Source organism: Arachis hypogaea, chromosome 19 (assembly GCF_003086295.3).
Source record: "Arachis hypogaea cultivar Tifrunner chromosome 19, arahy.Tifrunner.gnm2.J5K5, whole genome shotgun sequence".
In the NCBI taxonomy this organism is placed as follows: Eukaryota; Viridiplantae; Streptophyta; class Magnoliopsida; order Fabales; family Fabaceae; genus Arachis; species Arachis hypogaea.
The window spans coordinates 156,172,755-156,199,935 of NC_092054.1; the positions used below are offsets into that span (position 1 = coordinate 156,172,755).

At 34.8% G+C, this 27,181-nt stretch overlaps 4 protein-coding genes and 1 long non-coding RNA gene across 12 annotated transcripts; all 5 read left to right on the forward strand.

Moving 5' to 3' along the window:
* On the forward strand, nucleotides 1–2,281 carry LOC112778089 (uncharacterized). 3 transcript variants are annotated; one of them, XM_025822452.3, is made up of 7 exons: nucleotides 1–154; nucleotides 249–327; nucleotides 409–470; nucleotides 561–706; nucleotides 1,058–1,244; nucleotides 1,627–1,800; nucleotides 2,033–2,281. In XM_025822452.3, the coding sequence occupies exons 1-6, from the start codon at nucleotides 149–151 to the stop codon at nucleotides 1,792–1,794; spliced, it is 648 nt and encodes a 215-aa protein (XP_025678237.1). In that variant the 5' UTR covers nucleotides 1–148; the 3' UTR covers nucleotides 1,795–1,800; nucleotides 2,033–2,281. The 3 variants fall into 3 exon arrangements, with proteins under 3 accessions (XP_025678237.1, XP_025678239.1, XP_025678238.1); XM_025822454.3 differs by having other exon boundaries at nucleotides 21–154; nucleotides 412–470; XM_025822453.3 differs by lacking the exon at nucleotides 1–154 and having other exon boundaries at nucleotides 243–327.
* A 1,130-nt stretch (nucleotides 2,282–3,411) lies between these two features.
* LOC112776601 (putative zinc finger protein At1g68190) lies at nucleotides 3,412–8,173 on the forward strand. Of its 5 annotated transcripts, XM_025820805.3 has the most exons (7): nucleotides 3,668–3,828; nucleotides 4,205–4,325; nucleotides 4,445–5,090; nucleotides 5,432–5,779; nucleotides 6,234–6,458; nucleotides 7,023–7,333; nucleotides 7,913–8,173. In XM_025820805.3, exons 3-7 carry the CDS (start codon nucleotides 4,617–4,619, stop codon nucleotides 8,001–8,003), a joined length of 1,449 nt encoding a protein of 482 aa, XP_025676590.1. In that variant the 5' UTR covers nucleotides 3,668–3,828; nucleotides 4,205–4,325; nucleotides 4,445–4,616; the 3' UTR covers nucleotides 8,004–8,173. The 5 variants fall into 5 exon arrangements, with proteins under 5 accessions (XP_025676588.1, XP_025676591.1, XP_025676590.1 ...); XM_025820803.3 differs by lacking the exon at nucleotides 4,205–4,325 and having other exon boundaries at nucleotides 3,412–3,828; XM_025820806.3 differs by lacking the exon at nucleotides 4,205–4,325 and having other exon boundaries at nucleotides 3,608–3,828; nucleotides 4,449–5,090.
* A 3,140-nt stretch (nucleotides 8,174–11,313) lies between these two features.
* LOC112777232 (zinc finger CCCH domain-containing protein 15-like) lies at nucleotides 11,314–14,519 on the forward strand. Its single transcript, XM_025821566.3, has 3 exons — nucleotides 11,314–11,657; nucleotides 12,035–12,812; nucleotides 13,915–14,519. Exons 2-3 carry the CDS (start codon nucleotides 12,066–12,068, stop codon nucleotides 14,239–14,241), a joined length of 1,074 nt encoding a protein of 357 aa, XP_025677351.1. The 5' UTR covers nucleotides 11,314–11,657; nucleotides 12,035–12,065; the 3' UTR covers nucleotides 14,242–14,519.
* Nucleotides 14,520–15,732: 1,213 nt separating this feature from the next.
* LOC112777233 (protein MAIN-LIKE 1-like) lies at nucleotides 15,733–22,476 on the forward strand. Of its 2 annotated transcripts, XM_072227454.1 has the most exons (5): nucleotides 15,786–16,040; nucleotides 18,835–19,335; nucleotides 19,456–20,222; nucleotides 20,311–20,398; nucleotides 20,476–22,476. In XM_072227454.1, the coding sequence occupies exons 3-5, from the start codon at nucleotides 19,894–19,896 to the stop codon at nucleotides 20,485–20,487; spliced, it is 429 nt and encodes a 142-aa protein (XP_072083555.1). In that variant the 5' UTR covers nucleotides 15,786–16,040; nucleotides 18,835–19,335; nucleotides 19,456–19,893; the 3' UTR covers nucleotides 20,488–22,476. The 2 variants fall into 2 exon arrangements, 1 of the variants encoding a protein (XP_072083555.1); XR_003190345.3 differs by lacking the exons at nucleotides 18,835–19,335; nucleotides 19,456–20,222; nucleotides 20,311–20,398; nucleotides 20,476–22,476 and adding an exon at nucleotides 16,351–16,595 and having other exon boundaries at nucleotides 15,733–16,040.
* A 3,101-nt stretch (nucleotides 22,477–25,577) lies between these two features.
* On the forward strand, nucleotides 25,578–26,292 carry LOC112776425 (uncharacterized). Its single transcript, XR_003189931.3, has 2 exons — nucleotides 25,578–25,800; nucleotides 25,904–26,292. It is a non-coding gene; the product is annotated as an uncharacterized lncRNA (long non-coding RNA).
* Nucleotides 26,293–27,181: the final 889 nt, after the last annotated feature.

Here is a 27,181-nt window from a genome sequence, read left to right on the forward strand (position 1 = left end):
GATCTTCATTTTTAAAATATGAAATAGATCTAGTCACCGAAAAAAAAAAAAAGAAAAAGAAATAGATCTATAGAAGCATAGAACTAAAACATACGATTCGAGACGCCGCCAAGCACCAGAAGGGCGCGTGGGTCGTGAGTCGTGAAGTATGACGGTGAGGTTTTTCAAACTCAAATCAAGGATTACCGCCAATTATGAACCCTAGGTTTCTCTCAAATCCCTAATTCAGTTTTCTTTTCTCTATGCAGGACGACGAATTCGCCGATGAACTAGAGCCCTTGTTTGATTACAGTCGCGTTCAGCCCCCCGTCATTTCCCTCGACGATGGTTTGAATCCGAAAATATCTTCTCTTTTGCTTCTTAGTCGAAGTTGAATTTGAATTCCTAATTGTTGTTGATGAATCTCAGAAGATGATGATGCTGATAAGGATGTTGTTCCCCCCAAGAAGGGAAAAACCTCTCATGATCCTGTAATTACAGCATTGCTCCGACTTTCTACCTATTTGCAATTGATTGTTTCTGCAATTTGGGAACTTATTGAAACTGTTGTTGGGATTTAGGTTGTGCCTGAGAAGAAGCAGACTGACGTGAAGCCGGTGCCGGTTGTGGATATTGACGATGAGGATGATTGGTTGCCTCCTCCACCAAAGGTCTCTACTGATGCACACAAGTCTATTGATGAAGATTCAACACTCAAGAAGTTGAGGTTATGTGCATTTTTTACTCTTCAAACTAATTTTCATTTTACAGTTGCTAGATCCTTGCGATTATTACTATCTAACCAATTAAGCATGTTGCATGATCCACACTAATATCTAGATTGTGTAATGAAATGATGAACTGTAACAGTTTAGATTTTTTTTGGTAATACCTCCCTCTTGTTTGTGTGTTAATAATGTGGATAAGAGTAGTCACCAAAAAAAAAATAATGTGGATAAGAGTAATGACTAATTGAAAGTTGAAACAGAAGAAAACATGCTCAGTTATCTTTGATTTTAAAAGAAAACCTACCACGTTTTTGGTAGAGTTTCTTATAAGGTTTTATTCATCTATGTAGATTGAAGAAGCAGGAACTTCAAGATTTGTTCAAAACTGTTGAGGAGTCTGAAAAAAGTGAAATCTGTGATTCACCGAAGTCTTCCATGGATGATACAAGTGAGAAAACATCAAAACCTGCAGAAAGACCTAAGATTTTGATCTCAATTCAAGACAAGAGCGAAAAGAAGCCAGTTCGTGTGTACAGGGTATATAATTTCTCCAGTAGTTATACTTCGTGTAGTCATTGTACTATTTGTATTTCTTATTGCTTTGTAATTTCAAAACTATAGTCTGCTTTTTCAAAAAGTTAGTGCTTTGCATTTGTGGTCAAATATAGGTTGTAACTTGTAACTAAAACTTGTGTTGAAATGTAGGACATGGCGACTCTGCTATATATGTTGAAATGAAATAAATTGAATTTCAGTTTGCACCATTTAAACCACAGTTTGTGATGCTTAAAAGATCAGTTTAGAAAGATCTGATTTTGCATTTCTTTTTAGGTCATATTTTATGATAATTTGGCAGAGTGGAGATAATTTTTTTATATTTCAGCTTGATGTCTGAATCTTGTTCTTCAATTCTCTGTAGGATGACAAGTTTGAAAGGATTTTCAAAATGTATGCTGAGAAACTGGGATGTGATCAAAACAAGATAGTGTTATCATTTGATGGTGATAAAATCAGTCCTTCCGAAACCCCGGATACCCTTGGGATGGAAGATGGTGACATGATTGAAGTTCATGTGAAATCAAGCTGATATAGGGTGAGACATCTTATAGCTTCTACAAATTATTCATTCCTGTAATCTTGTTATAATACTATTTTTTGATGCTGTGTACGACTTGAATTGACTCTAAATGTGTCACAATGATGAAAGTATCCAAAGTAAAAAGTAGGAGGGATCTATTGTAAAAATAGTTAGCAGAGCCCAAATTGTAGCTTGAAAATATTTATAATCTGATTTCTTACTAATAATCTAATGTACCTTCATTCAGGTCTATCAATCAGGGATGCTCATCCTGGCATTTTGGAGCCTCTGTTTTTTGTCGTCAAGTGTTTGTATTGTCATCATTGTGTCTCTGTATTGTAGGAGAAAGCCGAACATATTGACAATATTTGACCTAATTGTACAGCATATGTTTTTTGGGAACGTTTTAGCTAAAGTTTTTGGTAGAAGATTCTCGGCTACTTGGTATAGTTCTGTGAAAAAAAAAATGCAAAAACGCTATTTGGAGTTTTTGGAATCCCCATGTTTGATTTTTGTTTGTCACAAACTAATGGAACGATGCTGATTTAAATTTTGGGAAGGGGAATCCATATTCTAGTTCGATATTATATGGTAAATAGTCTTCACTGTTCAGGGATATTGAACTTGGACGAACGAACCACTTTGTTCTTCTCTGCTTGTTCTATTCTTTTGTAGTTTCCTTTATGTATTTATATTTTATATTAAGTCGTCATTGACTATATTTATTACTTTAATTTATCAAGTTGATGCCATTTGATGTGGTCCATTATGTTTATAATAATATATACATTAATCTGACAAAAAAATAATAACAATAATAATAAATCTATATATTACATGCATAACGCCGTACATAGCGAGGATTCACTTTCAATTAGAATTTAGAAAACATTTAAAGAGTTGCAATTTGCAAATCAATGGGCTGAACTGCTGAAGTACCCACCGTGCTAGTATAAACAACTTCATATTTCGTGGAAAAAATAATCATATTGACTGTCACAATTTGATGCATATAAGTGGAAACCTAGTAATACCCATTTATTTTCGTATATTGAAGGTTTTCTGAAATTGTAGTAATAGTTGTAGGCACCGACACTTTTCTTTTATCTGCACTACCCTGTTGTCCCTATTTTCAACGCTTTTGCCTGTAGATTCAAATGCACAATGAACTTAATACTGACATTCCAAAACTGAAATGATTTCAAATTGTGTTTCGTTGAGCCCAAAATTAACAAATAAATTGTGAGTTTGTCCTGTGATAGTATAACAAAGCCTTGACTCGATAGAAGATAGTAGATAGATTTTTTTTTTTTTTTTTTGTTTCCCACGGTATCCCCCAACCCGGCAGGTCAAGGACTAATCCGTCGCGGTACTGAGCTCCATTTAAGGATTTGCCGCTGGCCAATGGGTTGCTGCATGCACAAGGCGAGATTCGAACCCCCGACACTTGCTTAAGCGGACTAGTGAGCTAACCACTAGACCAACCCAACTTGGTTGATAGTAGATAGATGGAAAAGGTTAAGATGGGTGTGGCTCGTGAATCACGGGGGTGGGTTGAAGGGGTGTGGGTCCTACAAGGTTCCCCGCGCCCATCCCGGTTAGCAAGTTAGAAGGCGAATTTTGATTGGCGGAGTGATGAACTTTCGGATCAACATTACCATTACCTTGACCTTTCTTTTCACATGTGAGGGAGGGTGAGGCACGCACTACACTATGCATCGGATAACGTCCCTGGACCCCACCACTCCTTGTCCACGTCTTCCCTTCCACGCTGGAAAGTTCACTCTCTTTATGACACGTCACCTCCACCATTGGGGCAAACACCTACAACGACCGTACCACCAACACCCAAACCCAGCAACGCATGTCTCCTCTCTCCTTCATACAACGCATTACACGACCTCACACTCGTCACACTCTTCTCTTTTCTTAGTTCTTCTCCCAAACTCCCTAATTTCTCCTTACATAGTTGGATCAATTCAATTCCTTCCTTTAGAGAGGAAAAAAAAATTAGTTGCTGGTTTTATTGGGAAACAATCACGGGTACGTCTCTTCCTTTCTTCTTTTGCAGTTTTCCATGTAATTTGTGAAGTCAGCTCCTCCGCCTGCTTGCTTCTCTGAGTTTCACGAGAATTTCATGCTAGTTCTCTCTCTTACAAGGACGGACTGCTTTCTAACTTTGGGCTTTTATAATTGTTTATTTGTTTTTGGGAACTTTAATAATTGGGATCTTCTTTTCTTTATTTGGCTTTTTTTTTGGTATTTTCATTTTTGGGAGGTTACAGTGCTTTGCTGTTACTAAGTTACCATTAATTTGGAATTTTCCAAGCTGGGCATGTGCATGAATGTGATGATTATTATTGATGAGTGATGATGACAACTATCATACTATAACTACAGTGTGTTCCGCATGCAACAGTTTAATTGACTATGCAACTTTTCCCTTTCGGATATCCAACAAAATTGGAGCTACAGAACTAGGATCTGAAGTTTGACTTTTACTGCCTTATTACTGGTTACCATCGTTTTTTATTATTGTTGTAAGGATTCAACTCCATGCAACTATATTTTGATGTAAACTTATGGTCTTCTTTTTAGCTATATTCTGATTTGTTTTTATTTTATATTTTACATTTTGTTTTTTTGTTTTTTGCTTTAGACAGGACGGAATGGATACCTTAACTTGACTTTGCCTTTGATGGAAAAGGTCTCTGTATCTATCTGAGACCAGCTAGGCTAATATCTGGATTCTACTACATTCAAATTGCTGGCAGCGTAGCATGGAGTTTCACAATTTCAGTGCTCATTTTCATGTTTGAAAACCAAAGGGAATGGAGAAGGTCTGCGAATTCTGCACGGATTTGAGGCCACTTGTTTATTGTAAGGCTGATGCAGCTTATCTGTGTCTATCCTGTGATTCAAAGGTGCATTTTGCGAATGCACTGTCCAGCCGGCATCTTCGGACCCTTGTTTGTAACTCTTGTAGGTACCATCTTGCTTATGTGCAGTGTTTGGATCACAAAATATTAATTTGTCAAGAGTGTGATCAGAAGCTGCACGATGTGTCTTTACCACATCGAAAACGAGCTATCAGAAGTTTCATGGGTTGCCCTTCTGCTAAAGACTTTGCGATGCTATGGTGTTTTGGCTTGAATGAGATGGAAAACATCACCTGTGAGGATTTGTTTGGATCTGCTTCATGTGTTTCCGCTGATTCAAATATGGCACAAACCTCTGTACGGGCTAGAAGTCGAATATCATCTAAGGCCAAACTTCATGGGGGATCGAGCAGTCGACAAGGTCAGGTATGCCTGATGATTATATATATTGATTAGCCATGTAAATTTTTTAGATTAACAGACAAAATGGTACTTAAAAAGTGATTGATTGCAAAAATCTGAAGCGAATACATAACTTAAAGCAGCCCATATATGAGGATACAGAGGTTGGATCACTGGATGTTAGTTTACCTTTGATATTCATTTTGAAAATGAATATCAATATGGAGTGGTTATTAGTTGAGAGTTGAAAAGGACCTATACTTTAATTGCTTTCATTTTGTTTTTGGATTTATGCAATGAAAGGATGCTTGAATTTAAGCCTTTGTTTTTGTAGAATTTGAAACCTGGTATAAGTCGTCTTGCAGATATTATACAGTGATCAAGAGCGAAAAAAGATTCTGCAGCAGATTATTGATTTAAAACAGCTTCAGCTAAATGAGAATACTGATCAAACTATAAAGATAAATGGACCTGAAGAAGAAACAGACTTAACTTCTTCAGCATATCAAACTATCAAGAAATCAGATGAAAAGTTCAATAAGCAAGAACAAAATTCAAAGGATGTTGTGGAAAAAGACAGTCACACAGTGGAGCTGAATCCTGAACCTTTGCCTTCTACGTTTTCTCAGCTTGATAACTTACCTTCAATTGTAGATCTTCCCTTACATGGAGAGTTATTCTGGACAGGGAAAAGTCCACCCCGAAGTAATCAGGTCAGCCTATAACTACAAACTTATTCTGCTGCTCTAGACTTTTCTGCAGTGATAAGCATGCTTTTGATATGGGTCTTAGTGCCAAATCATATGGAAATATGGCGTTCAGTTCATAAAGATGTGCAATACATAATTTTTCTTTTCCTCTTTTTAGTCTAATAATCCTGTTAAAAAGAAAATAATCTCAAAATGCTCAACATTTTATGCTGATGTTAACTAAGATAATATGCCTTATATAGGCAACTCAAAGCACCCCAAATTTACTAGTAAGACAAGCCAAATTAATTGAATGTCTGACATCTAGCAGTGTAAGCAAACACTTGTATACTCTTTGTTGCAGTGACTATTAACATTCTATTTATTCAAATGAGGTTGGTTGTCATTTTATCGATTCAATACTCAAGCCTCTGGATTTTTGGTCATCTTGGAAAATTCTTTTTGTGAATCTTTGCAGTTGTGGTCCCAAAACATACAAGACCTTGGGATATGTGAAGAACTTGTTTGTCGAGATGATTTCAACATACCTGACGTTGATCTAACATTCCAAAACTTTGAGGAACTATTTGGAGATCAAGATCCAGTTAGAGCACTGCTTGATGATAATGATGTTTCCTGCTCCTCTTTAGAGAAGGATATGTCAATTGATAAGTCAGATATTGACAATCTAAGTGCAATAGAGGTCTGAATTTATACCTTCTGCTCTCTGAAATTTCTAACATCTTAACATTATATTCAACGCGTGTTATATTAAAGCATCATCATATACTTTATATGAGCTTGAGCAGAACATGGATCATATGGATAGCTTTTTGTAGACATGAATTATGTTTGCATAAATTCGTTGCTGTCATTCATTGTTGTTAGTGATTCCAAACAAGTAAATGAAGTTACAAAGTTGGCATATGTATGTAAAAGTTATTGCAGCCTTTTACAAATATAGTGTTTTATAAAATAGAAAAATGAGTGGCTATTGTAGCCTTCTATAGTTCTATATGTGGTGCAATGGTTTGAGTCCTTTATTGTGTAGCACAAGCATAAATTACATTTAGAAGAACATATGAACTTGTTAATTTAAAGTTGATTCCATTTGGTCTTCAACAAAATCTTATAATCAACTATTTACAGGTGTTGATGATTGAGCTAGTGTTTAAGATCTAAGATGTGAATGTAACAACATCAATGATATATCCTGCCTCAGAAATAAATTATTTTTTTATGTTATTGCTGTTGTCTGTGATGAAAGGATTCTTCGGCAGCCATATCGATTACCATCTTGCAATCAGCTCATGAGAACAAGGATATCGATAGTACCAACATCCAGCATTATCCAAGAAGCACAGATCCTCCACACACAATTCGACCATTCGAGTCAACTGTGTCATCGTCTGTTTCAAGATTCTGGGCTGCAAGCAATCCTACTTATCACAATGACGGTGCCCTTTCTCCCTGCAGTGAAGAGAAAGGCTATTTAGGAAATTCAGCTGAATTGGAGATATCACATATGGAGGCCACACAAAATCTCACTCTCACGTATGAAGAGAAGCCATCTCGACGGTAAGTGCTAATTATCTCCCTTCAGCCTTCCTTGTTTTGAACAATCACATACTATGGTGCTTTCTGATTTCAGAAGAAAATTGCATCAATCTCCATCTCAGTATTGTTGTTAATATCTGAGCTTACTATTATTGTTTACCATGCTGGTTTTAATAGTCGCAATAATGCAGGATGAGCCTGGAAATACCAATTAGGGTCAATTACACTAATCTCCCGAGATATAAATTATATAATATTCGATATCATAGTCATATGAATTCACTAATTAGGTGATCTACTGCATACTAATTCGTGCATACCATTTCATAATCCATCTGCGTACCGGAACATCATAAGTATACTTTCTACATAAAATGTTTTACATATGGTGTACCTTATACTACCAACCTGTTCCCGTATCGGAACATATTGCGTTCCATATAACTATAATCAATACCTTTGTATTGTATAAATTGAAGTGTGCCGTATGTAATGTCCTTTAATTAACTTTAGATGAGTTCAGTGTGATCTACCCTAGTAACTGATATATGTATGCCACTATTTTTCACATTTTTCTTGTTTATATTCTTTTGGTTCCAGGAACGAGAAGCAAGTTCGACTCCCATCTGGGAAACCTGGAGCTAATGTAAGAAAGAAGGTGAAAGGCACTGCCAAGGCAGAAAGCTATTGACCTTAGCTAGCAATAGCGTGTGAATGCTTTATATATATATATAATGTATTATCCATCTTCATGTTCATTTCACCAACTGATTCTTTCATTTTCATCATACACATACTTTTATATATTTCTAACAAGTATAGGGAGCACCATAATGTTAATATACTAATTCTTATTTGGAAGTTTTAACATGTGTGCTTCTAATTAATTAGTAATAAGGGATAAGATCTACACATATTAGTCTCCCATTCAAATCTGCTAGCAGCCATTTTCAGTTGTAGCTCTGTGAATTGAGACAAAACAGAGAAAGGGACATCTGCTCCTTAGGCTTGACAAAACCACAAGAACAGCTAATTGAGATTGTTTTAGTTATAATAGTCTGCATGGACCGAAGCTGTAATGAAAAGGAAATGTAATCTGACCATTGCTTGTTTTATGGAAAGTCATTATGAGAAGAATTGTGTGGCTAACTTAACAACCGTGACACAAGGGAAGCCCTTCACTCATTGGAGGAGAAATCAATATCCGGATTAGTTATCTTTTAATATTTAGAAATTACAAATTCATTTATCGCAATAAAAGGAGTAAAGGACAACAAATTAGTCTTTCGATTAGGGGTGAACGCGGATTGGCTAAAATTCCAATCTGATCCGCACTAAAATAATCGGATCGGATCCCAAATTCGCAGTTTTTAAATTTGGATCTGTTCCGATCTGATCCAATCGGATATCGGATATATCCACAAAACACAAAAATATTTTAAAAATTTTATTTTTATTAAAAAATATCAATAAAATTTAATTTTTCTATTCTTTTAAATATATTTACTCTTAAAATAATATTAAACATAATTTTCTTAAATAATAAATTAAAATAACACAACAGATATGATAATTATTAGTTGAAATAAAACATAAAAAGAATATTTACTTATTTATTTCTTTATTTTTGCGGATACGCGGATATGCGGATACCTATACAAAATCCGCAATCCGATTCGATTAGTATGCGGATCAAATCCGATCTGATAGCCTTGCGGATCGGATCCATATCCGCAATTTTCGGATCGAATTCGAATAAACACGGCGCGAATATGCGGATTCGGATCCAATCCATAAATACCCCTACTTTCAATGTAAAAAACTAAAAATCATACTATATGCGACGACTAACGTGGGCCTGTTTTTTTTTTAAGAGGAGTTTGCTATTTATAAATTTTGATTAACTACTTTACTTTTTTATGGCTGGGATTAGGAATTTAATCTTGCTTTTTTTTTAAAAAAATGATTTATTGGTACCATGTATTTGTGTTCTTTTATTCACCATTTCACCAAACATTTTGATATAAGATTTTGAATTGATAGAGTAGCGATTAGAAGAAGAGGTTGTTGTAAATGTGATTAAGAAGCAAGCACCTTTGCCTTCACCTCAGAAATAAGAAAAGAGCATGATGGGCTCTATCTTCCTAAATGACATGTGTCTTAAGATGTCCTCATGACTTGAAAATTGGAAACATATGTGCCAAAGACCACCAGCCAATAACCTCCGATCCTTCAAAATAACTTCAAAATCAAGCATTAAATAATCAAATGCCTCTTCTAACCGCAACTACACCTTGAATACGCTCTCTAAACTATCTCTCCCCCTTATTATGTTTTCTGTTAGAACCGATAAAGTCTTTATATTCTTTATATACAATGCATGTTCTAGGTGGGACCCTATTGTGTGCTTTCGATGTGATTGAATGTTGATTAGAGTTGGACATCATTTCATATTGCCAACCATCATATACATACCACAAATCCTAATTAATCTAACTTTTCCTGATTTGATTGTTTTAAGAAAAAAAATAAACAATCACATATTTGATGGAATAGAAATGAGTTGAAAAGATGAATACAATAGTAATTGATATGAGAATTATTGAAGTGTATGTAGTTCAAGGATAAATGCAGACTCAAATAGATACCCATCTGATCGAAATAAATTGAACATATGATTTCAACAAATATTTTGAAATGTTTTTGTTAGATCTCTATCTTTTTGAAATATATTTTTTTTTATAATTATGCAATCTTTTCATGATTCAACTCCAATTTTCTGAAAAAAAAAAAAAAAAGCTTCCCAGTGCAACATTCACTAAATTATATTTATTCCATTCTAATTTCTTTGAAAATTTAAGTACATATCTTTAAATTAATGTATCTAAATTTAAGTTATTGTGAATCCAAAAAATCATTCACTATATGCATCTTAACAACCCTTTCTTTTTTCCGATAAACATTGATTTCATTTTCATGTCCAAAAGAATAAAACTATAAAAGTTGTACTCATTTTATCTCCACTATTTTTTTTCTTAATTTTCTCTATTTTTAAAATTTCTTTCCTCCGTTGCTATCTCTTTCACTCTGAGTTCACATACTCATGTAAGTACAAACTAGCCTCTAGGTAAAATCTTCTGTTACTTATATATTAAGTGTAGCTAAATATATGAGACCAATTTTATTTATTTGAACATATTAAATATACATAATTTAAACATAATAAAAAACAAAAATGATGTAATAATTTATATTTTTCTTCTTTTTTTTTGTTTAAATTTTCAAATGTACTGGTATACCGGTAGGGGTGGCAATGGGTAGGGTAGGGTAGGGTAGGGTTTCTAACCCTACCCGCGGGTTGAGATTTTTATATAAACTCAACTCTATTCTTCTCGCGGGTTACAAAAAAAAATACAACGTTATTACATAACTTGATGATAATTTAAAATAGAACTGATTTTTATATAAAAAAAGTTTATTAAATTATCAATTAATGATCTTCTTTTAATGACTAAGAATCTTTTGTATTTAGTGAGAAATTTTTAGTTCAACGTCCACTTAAAATATATTTTTATATAAATATATAACATATACATATATAAAGTGCGGATTGGTCGGGTAGGGTTGAGGCTCAACCGCACCCTACCCGACCCGCACGAAAACCCTATATGCACCCTACCCTACCCGTTGCGGATCGGGTTGGCAACCCTACCCGATCGGGTGGGGTCAGGTTGGGTATCCGCAGGTAGGGTACAAATTATCACTCTATATACGGGTGTTTCAGTGATTTTTAACCATTAATCTTAATGATAAAAAGTATATATAATATATATAATTAAAATCAACGGTTAAAAATCACTAAAATACTGGTGTACTGGTATACTTGAAAACTTTCCAAGTATATTAGAATGTATTATGTACAACAGTACACGTAGCTTCTTTCCATATCTCCGGCCATTATCATTTGATGGAGCTACAGAATAAAAGTTTGCAATTGCAATGTAGTGACCCTGAGACCTGACTCCTCAGGATTGAGGATCTCTACAGCAAGTCAGCAACCTGTGCCTTTCAGCTCCATGGGCCCCACCAGACTAGATTACCCAAACAGCCCCCGCTGATACCGGGTTCTACTGAAAAGTGTAGGGGCTAACGTGGTAAAATCACTTCCCACCCCTCGATAATTGCACAAGGGTCCGAAAGAGCATTCTGTTAGGAAGTGTGTCGGAGACGGTTTTTTTCCCTCGCACCAAACACACTACCCCTCTCTCACTCATCGCCACTATATAAACCCTTCTTCCACCTTTCTCTCTCTCTCAAGAAGCTCAGAACCAGACGACGACGTCAGGTCAGGGATTCTTCTTCTTTGCTCCTTAGCGTCCATGTTACGTTCCACAAACTCTGATTCGTATCTCAATTGGACCTTACTCTATTCCGTTATTTTCCATTTCAATTTATTGTTATCATACTTCTATATTTGTTATATAATGATTGTTTCATCAATATCATGTTCATTTCTTGAATCATCGCGTTTTGTTTTTAGTTTTTGTTTATATATATTCGATCACATTTATAACAGTTTCTGTGAATTCTTGATGATTCTGTAAAGCTATTGCGACGTAGAAATTTGATGTACGAATGAGCTAAAGAAATGTGACTGATTCCGTTAATTAGTTTGTAGTCAAGTTTCTGATATTTTCGTATATTTGATCGAGATATTTACAGCATAATCTTGCATCGAGGAGAGAAAAAAAAAATGCATAACAAGGAAGCTTGCTCTCCCTCCTCCAATGGCGGATTTGGCGCCAACACCGCCACAGGCTGTACTCAAATTCAGTCCAATGGCGGTGCATTGGCTTCGTTCTACTCTGCTCTCTTGAACGACAATCCGTCGCTCTCGGCGAATAGCAGCAGCTCGCTTTACCCGTACTCTGAGTCGGGAACTCAGATCAACTCGTACGACTCTTGCGTCATACAGAAGCACCAGGACATGGTGAATCGTCACAGCATGTGCCTCAATCGCCTCGTGGAGACTTCCAAGGAGGTAGAATCTCTGCGACAAGAGAACGCACATCTCCGTGCGGTGAACAAGGAGCTCCAGAAGCAGCTCAACTTCGTCATCCAGGCTTCGCTGGAGAACCAATTCGGTGGCGGCTCCTCCTGCCAGGGTCAAACGACGCCGTTCGACGTGGTGCATGGATTCCGCGGGTTTCAGATTGGGGAAGGAAAAGAGAATTGCGGTGATTGGAATAGTAACAACACCAACAATAATAGCAATAACAATAAGGAGCAGGAAGTTTCGGACGAGAGTCCAACGAGCGTGATTGAGAACAACGGCGTTGAGGTTGAGAGGTTCTCTCTCCCAAAGAGCATATCTGTGAGGTCCAATGGTTACCTGAAGATGGCTCAGTCTGCTGCTGCAGCTACTGCCACCAACACCACTACCTGTCGCACTAAGCCTACTACTCGCCCACGCGTCTCCTCCACTCCACCTGATGCCGTTGTAAGCACGTAAAACTCACGCGCTATATATTTTTTCCTTTCAATTAATTAGTTTATTAATATTATTTATTAGTATTAGTCAATTATTTTCTTTGCTTTGGTGTGTGTGATTATTGTTGCTTTTATCGTTATTTACCGAACTTGAAATGCCTTGATAATCCTTTTTTCCTTCGGAAACAAGTTATGTAAAAACCTTGCTTGTCAGCGTCATAACCTGGTAGCTGCAACGAACTGAGTAGTTTGGTTGTTTTCTAAATGACGGATATATAATTAGAAAAATGCGTGTGCTTGTTTTGTAAGGGTGCAAGCACACTCTAGCTGTAGGTAAGCTCACCCGACCCCATTCGCTCTAGTTGCTTTGAGGCACAAAAGAGGACTAGTAGCCCGACTTTGAAGCATTTTGTGTGATAGTCTGAATAAGTAACCTGCGTATTGGTACCTTTGGCTTAGGATCGTTAGGTGGGCTTCTTGATTTTTTCCATTTTTGGCAAAGTTTGTGGCTATTTAGTACCTTCTCTACCTTTGTACAATAACTATATTTTGCATGTGTATCTAGGATGAATTTATTATTGCATATTTACCAGTAGCATGACGGAGAAAGATAGAGACATACTTAAGGGGTCAAATCTTTACCTTTTTCTTCATATACAGATGACTTTTAAAATAGGCTAATTCTGTGATGTTTATAAATTGATATCTAATTTTTATAAATACCATGATAATCACTTTTAAAATATTCATGATAGCAATCTACTGTCAACATCCAATCCGCCGGTGCTGCTGCGGGTGGTGTGTAAGTTCAAAGTTTTATTACATGAAGGCAAAAAATAACTTGAGGACACTACCAATATGGGAAAAATGGGTGCAAATATATATATATATATACACACACACACACTAATTATGTAGCTACTTAAATAGAATCATGACTTTACTTTCAGTTGTTTACGAAATTACAATATCGAAAGGATATCAATATGGCTGACGACAACCAGATTCAATTGTTGTCATCCAGAAGAGGAGTTACTATCTTTTATTTGTTGGTGGTTGATCTATAGGGTTTGACTATTGTTTAATATTTGCGTATGTTTTGTATGGTGCAGCAAAAGGTATATGTGCGTGGAGGGAAGACAGAGGAAGAGCCTCTTGAGATGGTGGTTTATAACCAAGGGATGTTCAAGACTGAGCTGTGCAATAAATGGCAGGAAACAGGGACGTGCCCATATGGAGACCACTGCCAATTTGCTCATGGCATAGGGGAGCTTCGCCCAGTGATCCGCCACCCCCGCTACAAAACTGAGGTCTGCAGGATGGTCCTTGCTGGTGTTGTATGTCCATATGGCCATAGATGCCATTTCCGCCACGCACTCACTGAACAAGAGAAAGCTATATCACATCCTAAGTCCAGAACAATCAAGCTCGAAAGATAGATAAGATACCTGCTAAGTCCCACGGAGAGAATGGACATGTTCATATCACTCAACGAATTGAAGACCATACATAATAATTTTCTTCTTTGTGTAATTACAGACATAGACAAGCATTATAGGGAAAAAAAAAAGTGTAATAATAACTTTCCTAATGAATAGCAAAGGAAAGCAAGGGGGAAAAACAAAGAAAAAGAAAAAGAGAGGTTCGCATCAAGGTGAGATCTATAGCAGGATTCTTGAGGCGAATATGATTGGTCGTCATTCTTTTTTCTTTTGAATCTGGACTCTTTTTTTTTTTGGTGGCTACTCCAATGAAGATTTAATGATTGTCATCATGTGAAGATATATCATTTTGACCATTGGATGATAGATTGTAGGACTTGATTTTATTTGAAGTAAAAGTGTTACCTTTATTTAAAGTGTTGCAAAATAAATAAGTTACACTTTTTAAACAAGGATCATCATGAGAAGATGTTTTTGGCATCTTCATGGGAGTAGCTGCCTTTTTTTTTATGGTTACATTTTGGATACCTCATACCTAATCCGTTTGGTGATCCCACACCAGTAACCAAGGGAAAGTACGCTTAGTAATGATGCTATTTTTTTGATACAATGCAAAGCAAGCAATTTCTGATTGTGGCCGTAATATGTTTCTTGTAGTCTAGATTTTTGCTTGTACGGTATTTTTGCTTCTTGTACTATCTCTTTTACTATAAACATAAATACATTTACCTTAGGAATAGACTTCATGGGAAAAAAATATTATATACATTATTTTTTTCATATCATTTTTGTTTTTTATCTTTAATATTAAAAGTGAGTTTTAATAATTAAAAAAAATGTGTTTTATATCATAAAAAATATAGATATATACAAAAAAACGATGCAAACATTATTCTCCTAAATAAAAAATACAAATAGAGTATTACAAGAGGCTTTTAAGATTGTTTTGTTTTCGGCCTGAGCAAGTTGAAGAATGTTTGGGCTGTGAATGCACCAGGCCACCAGCCAAGGGCTGGGTATTACCATTCATGTTTCGGCCTCAACTAGAAGATAATTTTGGTCAACTCAATTATAGGATTGTAGGTATCCTGGGCCTCATACTTCTCACGACCCCGAAAGATACAGCATAAGAGTGAATCTTTGGACTCCGCCAGGCCCACTTGACCAAAAAAACAAAAAAAAGGACGCCGCCAGGCTACGGATTCCTTTTTATGATTATACTTCATATTTTTGGGGTAGTAGCACTTAAGTCAAATGGCCAACCAAAATTGTAATGCTTTAAGAGATTATTAATACTAAGACACTGATATACTTGTATATGAATTGGCAATGCTTAATTGCTTAGAAGGCAAACAGTGAGTAGGACGACAGAAAAACTAATAATGTTGAACTTTGCTTACACAGCCGTTTGTAGCGCTAAACGTGTCCATGTGGGTTATCTCTAAAGTCTAAACAATAATAGAGGGTAGTGGTCCCAGTTTGGTCATTGTGCTCCCCATTGGCTTTATTATAGAAAGCTGACCTACCCTCACTTGCACGCCATGACCAAGGCTCTCTCCGCACTATTAATTTGTGGAATTAGTGCATCCGAATCCCAAATTGGCTGAGAGAGAACGGAAAGAGGGAAGAGCTTGAGGAAGTTATGGGATATGGGAGGACCGGCAAATTAGCATAGCAAATCTCATCTGAATTTTTGGATGATATTTCTATTTATTTTGCCGATTCCACCCATGCCTATGATTTCCTCTCGTTCCTCTCTTTCTACTCGCCTCTCCCCTCTCACTTATTCCTTTTTGGTAAGCCATATCTACTCTTATAAATGCATCTCCTTTTATGTTTAGTTTTTTAACCTAACCACCAATATCTTTCTAGTTTCTATCCTCATAAAACATGTCATTATAATAATACTAATACTTTGGATCTGGCCATATTCCTATAACAGATCTCACTGCCACTTATTTCAACATAAACTAATTGTTCTAACATCTTTAATTAACACTCGGTTTGTTTCCATGCTCGCTCTACTTGTTTCTGGTTTATTTGATTACCTCAACTCTCTGCTAAGTGTGTATTAATTTTTGGGAATTGTTGATCTGTACTAAACAGAGCTCCACGACAAGGCTAAATTTTCTTATTGATCAATAGATCCACGATTCCAGTTCGGTATGCTTACTAATAATAAATATATATAGTACTAGATATTTTTATCCTCTATGTTTCAAGAGGAACTACTGTTAAATAGTTTCTAAACATTATTGTGTATCGTTATCGCTGCTAATAGTTACCGCTTGATCCTTCATATTCCACCATTAACAACAGAAAGGGGACATCTGTATTCTATTTTCTTTTCACCACTCTCTTTTAACTGCCAACATTTTATTAATTGTTTCACTTTAAAAATTTTAAATTAAGAAATTTTTATAAAGAGGACTAAAACTAAAAGTTTATATAATCAAATATTGTATCATATATCTAGTAATATTAATTTTTTATTATTTTTAATAAAAAATTTATTAACAAGTATCATATCAAAATAAAAATTTATAATAAAAATAATATTTTAATATCATTCATAACTAAAAATATTTGTTCTCCAATATTTTTTATATATGCATTTAAAACAAATTAGTAAATACTGTATGTAAAATATATACATATTAATAAATAATTTATTTAATATGTTCTAATTTTAATATTATGAAAAATAAATAAATTTTAAAACAAATTGACTTTGTATATATTTTTCTTAATACATTTGGTTTGGAGTTATTATAAAAGTTAAACTATTCTTTTATATGATAACAGATGTAAGAACTAAAGGAAAAAAAATAAAAGGAACAATAAAAAAATCGTTGAACAAAATGACTTGACCTATAAAAATATAGTTAGTGGAAAAAAAAGTTTTAAAATGTAAGAAATAGGATTTGATTCAGAAATGGATCGTGAAAGTTTAGTATGGAGGGATCGAATATTAAATAATTTTTTTTATTTCATAAAAATAATTAACATATAGTTATTAGAGTTAGTTTTTCAAAAAATTTATCAAATATATATATATATATAATTATAAAATTTTTTTACAATTTTATTTTTAATATGATAGTTACATAAAAAATATAACAATATCAATAATACATTATAAAATTATAAAGTACCAATAATTTATAGCCTATTTAGTTAAAAATGATCACATATCTTATTAATTAAAATTAATTTTTTTTTAAAATTTTAAAAATTTGAAAATAAATAATAAATTATTAATTATTTGAAAGACACAATACCTTTATAGAATATAAGATATAAGATAATTTTATAAAAGTTTTTCTTTCAACAATATAAATTTAGAAGAAAAATAAGTATTTTTTATAAGAAAAGAATATCTAAAGTACGTAATGTGATTACTAAAATATAACTACGTAAGTAATTATTAATATAATAATATAAATTTTAAATATGCTAATATAAAATAAACAAATGATTTTTTAAATAAATATAAAGATTATTATATAAAAATTAATTTAAAAATTACAAAAATTTGAGAATATAATATTAAATTAGTTAAATAAAAAATATTAATAAATTAAATAATTAAGACATAAATCTATCACATAATAAAAAATAATATATATAAAAATATTAAATTATATAATATTTTTTATTTTTTTAAATACATATCTTATATATAAATATAGTTTCTACAAATTTTGGCCCTATAGGCCCGTCCCTGAATTTGAACCTAGATTTATAGTATAAAAGCTTCACTTGTAAACTACTAGGGTAGTAGGACTATAACCAAATTTTGCAAGTTAGACTACGAAACAACCACGTGTATATAAAATGGCAAATAATTACCTTAAAAAATTCTCACATCCAATAATATGCTCTTTCACAAGCAAAATTCACATCAGTGATCAGTTGGTACACTAATTTTCTCAACAAAAGTAAAATTATTCATAACCCCAAACTAAGCATGAATTTATAATTTAAATACAATATGAAAGCCGTCAAATCTCTCTTGGATAATTTATTTGATCAACCGTAAACACGCAAATTTTTAAGCGTACCAACATAGATTTATAATGCAAAATAAATGTAATTATAATGTAAGCCAAACATCTCAATTTTCCTATGATACGTTTAGTGCTAAGAAAACATTTTGTGATCCTAAATACCATGCCAAGACGTTATCTATTTAAAAACTAGACTGAAGATACATGGAATCTGAAGGTAGTGGAACTGATAAAATTCACCTTTAACACCAGTTGTTAGAGATAGTTTGTCCTCTCTTACTATTAAAAACTTGATTTCTTTTTTTTTTTTTTTTTTCTCTTGATTGTTCACCAAAAAACTAAACTAGTTCGTTAGTGAATTTTTACTCCATGATAAGTATCCCATGAAATTAATTCTAGAGAATAAATTTGTTGGTCCATCATTATATAGTGTGCATGTTGGTCCAAATACTTTTTTTGTGAGCAACATTGGCAGCTTTTATACGTGAAAAATTTTTATTCCCAAAATACGCACCTGTTGAAACTGATCCTGAAATACGTATGGCCAATTTCTGTCTGGCGAACGCGAAATGGAATTAAGCATCAATTCAGGGGTGTCGCCAACGAAATGGCGCAGGCACAGCAGCTTTCATCATTTCGTTGCTACCATGAACGAAATGGAGCAACCTCAACGACGGCGCACACGAAGTGGTGCATCTCAGGGCCAGCGCATGCGAAGTGGGCCAATCTGCTGGCGGCGACCACGAATTGAAGGACCTCGTGCGTGGCGCCCACGAAATGGTGGTCAAAGTAGCAGCTGCAGGAACCGTACCTCACATGCATTGGCTATGTTGGGAGGCAGGAGACACTTGGGAAGGGAGCCAAGACCATTATAAAAGGGTTGTGGGGAGGGGACCTCATGCACGGTTGAAAGGAATAGATGGTAAAAAAAATAAAGTTGTATAAGTGGTAAAAGGAAGATAGGAGGAGGTGGGAGGGCTGTTCTGGAAAAAAAATTAATATGAGTGGGGGAGGGGTTAACGCGGAGGAGAACTTGAACCGATTGGACGAACATCATATAGCGGCACATTTATTCCATAAGGTTAGTTTATGTTATTGAGCTTATTGTTGTTGTTAGCGATTATAAGACAATTTTTTCCATCTTTAAAATTTTTTTTATAGTATTTTTAACTATTGTATTTCTTGCTACCTTATGTTGCAGCTGACACGTGTCCTTACTTCTCATGGCACGCTCGTCGATGTTTTCATGTTAGATCCTGCGGATCCAACCATGAAAATTAGGCGGCAGACGCTTGAGCCTTATCTGAGATGCACGTGATTTTACCACGCCTCTTTGATCAAGCGCTTTGAGCACGACAATCCACTTATTAGTGCCTTTATCGAACGATGGCGACCGGAGACACACACATTTCACTTCCCTTGGGGTGAGTGTACGATAACCCTGGAGGATGTAGCAATGCAGTTAAGGTTACCTGTTGATGGTCAACCTGTTAGTGGTACTTTGAGGTCATAGAGCAAGTTTCACCAAAGAGATATTTGGGAATGGTATCATGAACTTCTAGGTGAGGTTTTCGTCGACCACGTAGGGACAACGAAATTCAACATCAAGTTGAAGTGGCTCAGAACTCGTCTTCAGCAGATGCCGCTTGATTTAGAAGATAATGGCCTCATGCAGTATGCACGGTGTTACATACTTTACTTGTTGAGAGGCGTGCTTCTTCCAAACAAGGCCAACAACATGGTGCATGTTCGATATCTGCCGTTATTGGCTGACTATGATGCCATCTGCACCTACAGTTGGGGCAGCGCCATCCTCTGTTGGTTATATCGTGCTATGTGCTTAGCAACAGATTACAATGTTGAGGTTATGGCCGGTTGTCATACGTTGCTCATGTCGTGGATATACTACAGATTACCTTTCTGGGGACCGAATGTCACGACACCGTATAGTTTTCCTTTAGCCACTAGGTATGGTATATGTCTTCCCACTTTGTGACTTTTATCAGATATCCTTTGCGGTTGGAATTTTTTTTTTAAGTTTGTCGTTGTCCAACAGGTGGGCAGGGAAAAAAGGACAAAATGACTATGCTGAGCAGCGCTTAGTGAGGCACCGTCTGAGGTTGGACAATTTGCAGGTGGATGAGGTTGGTGCTGGTTGTTATTAATATGTTACCAAGAACTGCGTATATGCTTTTAGTGACGGGGTTTCTTTTATGTGTAGTTTGTTTGGTAACCGTACATGGACCCTCAGATTTTGTCTACAGTTCCGGCTGAATTTCTCGGCCACCCACATGGAGATTTTTATACTGCCGTTGTGCCTCTCATATTTTTCAGGTGGATTGAGATTCTAAATATTGACCAAGTGTTGCGTCAATTTGGGGGAAAGCAAGGACCTCCAAACTCTCCACTTAATATTGATACCTTCCATTGACAGTCGGCCCGCAATGATGACGGATGGTGGCTGGTTCGACGATCCGAGTGGTTTGAGGTATGGGCAAATCGGCGCACTGATGCATACAGGCTGCACATTGATCATGCAGATACACTGCATCCCAGTCAAAAACTCCTAGCCTAGTCGCCACATGTCTCCTCAAATTGGTCAGGAAGAAGTATCATGAATATGTGTTCTCTCTTTCGACAAGGGCGAAAATGACCGGTAGAATGTTATTGTTTCCATCTTGTGCTATGCCCATGAGAAGGGTGCCAGCGTACTTACCTTATAGGTGTGTTCTGTCCACTGACACCAGCGGCTTGCAGTGCTTAAACGCTTGAACACATGAAGGGAATGACCAAAAAACCTGGTGAAACATGACACTGTCACGGTCAAGAGTGTTTTCGACATAGTACAGAACCGTTTGGAGGTCAACAATTGTACCTGTTGCGAAATTGTTTTACTTAGTCAAAGTTGATAAGGAGTAAATGGACAATGAAGAGCAAAGACCATACGAAAGTAAAATGCAACGAATACCTGGGACGAAAGCTTGCAGCGCATTGAAGTATCTGCGCAGCTAGTCATACAACTCGTCCCAATCACCATAAATCCTTGCGATTGCCTTCTGCTTCGCGTGCCAAACCTTCTTGTAAGACACCTTGTACCCGTACGCTGACTCTACCGATCCTTACAACACCTTTACACAAATAGTCGCATCAGCATGCATCATGGGGAATATGTGCTGGCAGATCACATTGCTATCTAGTTGAGCGTGGTCTTGAGACATCGAACCTGCCAAGCAACTATGAGGCCCTTTGTATTTTCGAATTTTCCGAAATCTGGAAGACCTTGTCTTCGCAACCCGTACCATCCAACGACATTGATCACCGAACTGCTTACATCGACATACATACCTACTTTGGTCTGACTCTACGACCTTATACTCTGCACTACTACGGATGTTGTAGTTTTTGTCTGCCAGCATCGCTGTTTTCCGGTTCAAAAACTTTAACCCAATCTCGAGCTCCATCTCGCCTGACAGAGCATAGCTGCTAGGTCTGTCCTTCGCGTTACTCGAATGCATTGCTCCATGATTTAGAGACAGGTAGTGAGCTGGTGTGATGGAGGATACACCACCACCTACCGGTTCGACAGCTGTTGGAGGAACAGAGTCGCCATGCAGAGGTTGCGTTTTCAGAACGGCTTCTGCCTCATCACCACTGAATTCTTCAATGTCATCCTCGTCAGACGTTTCAGCGATGCCAACATCGGGATGCCTATCGAACCCAAGTATAGTAGAAAGGGAGGGGCGCGCTCCACGAATATTTGCATTCTGTTCCCGCACCACAAATGCATTGAAGCTTGGACTACGGGCCCTACTTGTATCCGGACCCGGTACAAAATTAGCCGCTCCCAGATTTCTCACACCATCCACATTATTGGAACTGGACGAGCTTCCGCCAATATCCTGAAGATTCAGACAAAGCTCCAACAAATATATGGTTCCTATGCTGCGATGATAAGAGAACATGCGACACCTGCTGATCAGATTTTATCTGCATTTTTTGATACGCAAACGAGTTGGCCACTGCAACCGGCGTCCTGTAAGTCAGCTTCGTGATTCCTTTTTTTCCGACCATTTCGGTATGAACCAGAATCAGATTCTTCAGATCTTGCAACGATGTCTGTGGCGGAATCATTATCCATAATGGATCGTCGCAAACGAATGTAATACCTTCTGCTGTATGAGAAATTTCTCCATTGGGATATATAATCAACTAAACGTTCTCTGAAGCCATTCACAAAACAACTCAATCTGAACACCCAAAAAAATTTTTAGAGAGAGAAACTTGTGAACTTGAGAGATTATTAGAGAGTAGGAGGAGAGTGGATATAGAATGGCTTCTTCCATGGTTGATCCAACAGCGTTTATATAGGCACACGACGATCGTATTTCGTGGCCAGTACACCAAAAGTGTTCCAACTCGCGTCCGTTGCAAACAAATTTGAGCCAATTCGTGGCCGCCGTCCCAGATGTCCCCCATTTCGCGGGCGACAGCCACACTATGGCTGCTGGATCATTTTGTGGCCGTCGCTAGTTAGTTGGTACATGCTGCTTTTTGTTCCATTTTATGGGCGCCGCACTTGATATGAAGAGAAAACCCATTTCGTAGGCAGCGACTAAGAGTTGGCACCGCGTATTTCAGTAATATTTTTCTGCCGTACGTATTATGAGAATTAAAGTTTTTAGCATATTTAATTATATAAAAAAGCCCAACATTGGCCAACTAGTTCACAGACGGTGGATTGGCCTCAGAAAACAAATGGTACTAATTCTTTTAAATACTCACTCGATAATGTGTTGTGAATTTGTGATTGGTCGAAACTCTATAATTGCAACTTGCTTCCTATGAATATGTGTGAATAATTGAATATGTTTTCCATGTATAAACGGTGTACAGTGTACACTAATGAGCCTTTCTTTACTCATATTAGAAAGGTAAGGAGAGAGCATGGCATAAAAGATTTATGTATATATAAATTGTGTAAAATAATAAAGTATATAAAAGTATTTATAAGTGTTAAAAAATATTAAAATAATAAAAATATAATATTTTATAATAAATATTTAAATATAATAAATAATTTTAATGAATATTAATAGATCTTAATCTATTTTAATATCTTGAACTATATAATAAATAAATTATCCAGATTAATTTTGTTTTAAAACAATTTTTTTATAACATGTCATTAGAAAATATGGAAGTAGGGGTGTATATGGTCCGATTCGACCCGAAGATTCGATCCGGTCTCGAACATTTTAGAGGCTAATTTAGTGTGATTTCATCGGGTCTATGATTGGGTAATGGTCTTAAAAATAGATCCGGTCATTATTTTGGGTCGGGTCGGGTCCGGGCCAAAACTCGAGTCACTCGAACTCGGTCCAATGGCCCGGTCATCATACATAATTAATATTTTGTATTATTAGTAATAGATGGTGGCTATTCTTATGTGAAATTTAAATATTGTAAACTTTAATATTTTGTGTTATTAGTCATTATAAGATTATAAGTTAATGTTTTATATTTAAAATACATAAAACTGTAGACTAATGCATAATATTGTGTTATTTGTATTGATTTAAATATTTGGTGTTATTAAACAATATTAGTATTGATTATGGTTATACTTTAATTTTAGAGAAGGGTTGGTTCTTGTTATATTTTTTTAACTATATAAATTCTGAAATAATGGTCGGAGATTAGGCGATTTTTACATGCTAAAAGACCTGATTTTTACTCGATTTTTATCCCGTTTTCATCCGGTCCAAAGATGCGTAGGTTTTATGATCTAGGATCGGATTAAGATTTAAAAATTAGACCCGATCTATATTTGGGTCGAGTTTGGATTAAACCAAATTCAGTGTAACCCGATCCATGTACACCCTATATGGAAGCGTATAGGAGAGATTTTACTTTTTAGATTGAGCCACACAGCAACATGATTAAAAAATAAATAATAAGAATAAACCAATAAAAAAATAGAATAAAAAATAAAAACAAAACAAAACCAATGATAAAGCAAACACATAAAAATATTTCTAATGAATTATTTTTAGAGTATTATTTTTAATATTTTTAAAAAGTAAATTAATTTAAAATTAAAATATATAAAAAAACTAATCAATAAAATAAAATTAGTATCACTTTAAAATTTTGTTCGTTTATACAATTATGTTGATGGAATAATTAAAAATAATATAAAATTTTAATTGAATTAATTAAGATTAAATATTGAAAGGACAAATTTTATTTTTAATTTTAAATTATTATTTATAACAAATAATCTTATAAATATTTATGTGTCATCTTAAAATATCTAAAATAGAAATAAAATTAAAATTAATATTAAAGATAATTTAAATATTACTTGAGAATTTATATATATTTACACCAACACCCTAGTAGCAACAATATCTATTATTAGTTCCATATTTGACCCTCTATTACATACTAACCTCATGGTTTATATGACCATCAATATTTCTTCTTCGTTTTCGTTGCTTCCTGGTGAGGTGTGTTTGCAGCAAATTAGTAGATGAATTTCATAAGAACGCATGTAAATTGTATAAGCCAAGTTCGAACTGCCACATTTAATGGCAGCAAAATAGATTCCAAATTAGATCACACCTTGGAAACAAAAATCGAGGGAAAAATTAAAATAATAAAATAAGCCGGAGAAAAAGCATCCCGTGAGCATGGTAATTGACACAACAATCGGGTCTTGGTCTTCGATTCAATACAACTACAACATCGCATGTGATGTTTAGTGTCCTTTTTCATTTAATTTTGTCGTAACTCGTAACAATATTACAATACAGTCCCACACCTTACTTTTTTAGGTTTGTGGAAATTACTCTAATAAAAATTTTATAATTATCATTATGTAAATATATTTCATTTTGATTATTAGATAATAAATTATTAAATTATAAAATTTAATTTTTATATATTATAAAAATATTATTTTTATTTAAAGTGTAAATAAGTCACATTTTTAAAATAAAGATCATCATGAGAAGAGATATTTCATGAAAGTAATTGCCATAAAATAATGCATTCCGAGCAATGCAACACGTTAAATAATAATGTCCTCTCCCCAGTGGCAATGAGTAAAGCTAAATGATGGGTCTGATTTGGCGGGTAGGAAAGCAATGAATTGAATTATTTGAAAAGAAGTGGGGCAGAGGTGTCGGGTGAATGCTTATCTTGAAGGAATCTCATGATTTAATCAGACTTGCCACGCGTCTGTCCTCTTTTAATCACAGCCCTCAATTCAAGATTCCTTCTCTCTTTTACTTTATTGCGCAGAGTGAGTATTATTACATATTATTTAAGGTGAGAATGAGTGATGGATGGAAGGAAGTGGTGAATGAATGGAAAAGGGAGACAAGATTAGGGGAAGGCGTTGGTATGGGGGGATTGGGAAGGAATGAATGAATGAATGAAGTCATGTGATTTGTGCCTTCAATGCTTCTTCCCTACACCTCCCATACCAATTTGCTTTTCTCTTGTTTCTCCCCCTTCCCTTCCTTTCTTTTCCTCTTATCTGGTAATTTAAAACTATTTCCATTCTTCTTTCTTTCGCTTTATATCTCTATTTCTATTTCTGCAATTGCTATGTCTAATTCTTTTACAACATATCTATTAATCAGAATAATATCTATTTCATTTCATTCCCCAAAATAAGTTGCTTGCAATTGATGTACCACGAATGCTTCTGAGGTAAATATTTCTGCTATGGAATTCTTCCTTGATTCGAATGAACAAGTTGTTACAATCGGAAATGGACAACAATGATGAAGACGAAAGAAACTTCATCAAGACAATTGCAGTTAAGTTGCTTTAGGGTGTAGAATTGTAGATTAATCATCTTTTTTTTCTCACTCATATATCCTGAACTTCTTAGTATTTTCAAAGATGACGAAAGAAGGGCTATTTTACCCTGTAGGTTCTCTTTTCTTAGACTTCAGCTCTGAAAATACAATAAATATATATATAATTGGATAATAATTAAAATTTATTATTTTTAATTATCAAAAAATTTTATATATTATTTTTAATTTTTTATTTACATCCAAAAATATATAAATTATTATACAGAGGTAGTTGGTCTTTTAAGTTTTAAGAAATCAACTAATATATTCTTTTAATGAATAAGAATTTATATATAATTGTCTTAATATAAAATTAATAGTAATTATTTAATAATTTTTAATTATTAACTTTACATAAAAATAATTATATATAAATTTTTACACTCTTAATATTTTGTCTAACACACGGTCTCTTATGTTAACTTTTTGTTTTAATATTTTAACTTCAGTTCCACAAGGACATTGAGTATATTTAAAGGAAAAAAATATTAAGTATATTTTCATATTTATTATAGGGGTGGATTTCCAACACTTATAGAAATTAATGTTATAACATTATTATATTTATCTTTATTGATTATCATATTAGGTGAAATTTAAAGGATCTGAGCATAACTTAATGGGTATAAGATTGAATCTTTTTTTATTATGAGAAATTCTCGTAGATTCTATATATGACATATTCTAATGAGCAAAATTTTTTGAATCAAGAGGCAAGCCCAAAATATATTTAATGACACTAGATAAAGAAAAAGGAAACAATACTAACTAATCTTTTAGAGAAAGAAAAGAGATTTATAACATTTTGTGAGATAGAAAAATATGAATATATTATAATGTTCAATACTATATCTTACAATTGAGATGAGCCTTTATATAATGCCAGCTAAAAGATAAGGATAAATTTTATCTCTTTCTAACTTAGTTAGATAAGTGACAATGGTCACTTTATTTTAGTAAGCTTAATAATTACACATAGTGGGAACTCTTGCTTTAATAGACAGACGGCTTAAAATAGTCTTTTGGAATGGTCCCATCACGGTTTGAGTGGGATGA

What these genes read in the sequence shown, in the direction of transcription:
- LOC112777233 (XM_072227454.1), top strand. Translation starts at nt 19,894, where the DNA reads ATGCCGCTTGATTTAGAAGATAATGGCCTCATGCAGTATGCACGGTGT. An exon ending in AGTTTTCCTTTAGCCACTAG is followed by an intron (nt 20,223 to 20,310) that starts GTATGGTATATG and finishes GTTGTCCAACAG; the next exon opens with GTGGGCAGGGAAAAAAGGAC.
- LOC112777232 (XM_025821566.3), top strand. Translation starts at nt 12,066, where the DNA reads ATGCATAACAAGGAAGCTTGCTCTCCCTCCTCCAATGGCGGATTTGGC. An exon ending in CCACTCCACCTGATGCCGTT is followed by an intron (nt 12,813 to 13,914) that starts GTAAGCACGTAA and finishes TGTATGGTGCAG; the next exon opens with CAAAAGGTATATGTGCGTGG.
- LOC112776601 (XM_025820803.3), top strand. Translation starts at nt 4,617, where the DNA reads ATGGAGAAGGTCTGCGAATTCTGCACGGATTTGAGGCCACTTGTTTAT. An exon ending in ACAATCTAAGTGCAATAGAG is followed by an intron (nt 6,459 to 7,022) that starts GTCTGAATTTAT and finishes CTGTGATGAAAG; the next exon opens with GATTCTTCGGCAGCCATATC. An exon ending in GAAGAGAAGCCATCTCGACG is followed by an intron (nt 7,334 to 7,912) that starts GTAAGTGCTAAT and finishes TTTTGGTTCCAG; the next exon opens with GAACGAGAAGCAAGTTCGAC.
- LOC112778089 (XM_025822452.3), top strand. An exon ending in CGTCATTTCCCTCGACGATG is followed by an intron (nt 328 to 408) that starts GTTTGAATCCGA and finishes GATGAATCTCAG; the next exon opens with AAGATGATGATGCTGATAAG. An exon ending in GAAAAACCTCTCATGATCCT is followed by an intron (nt 471 to 560) that starts GTAATTACAGCA and finishes GTTGGGATTTAG; the next exon opens with GTTGTGCCTGAGAAGAAGCA.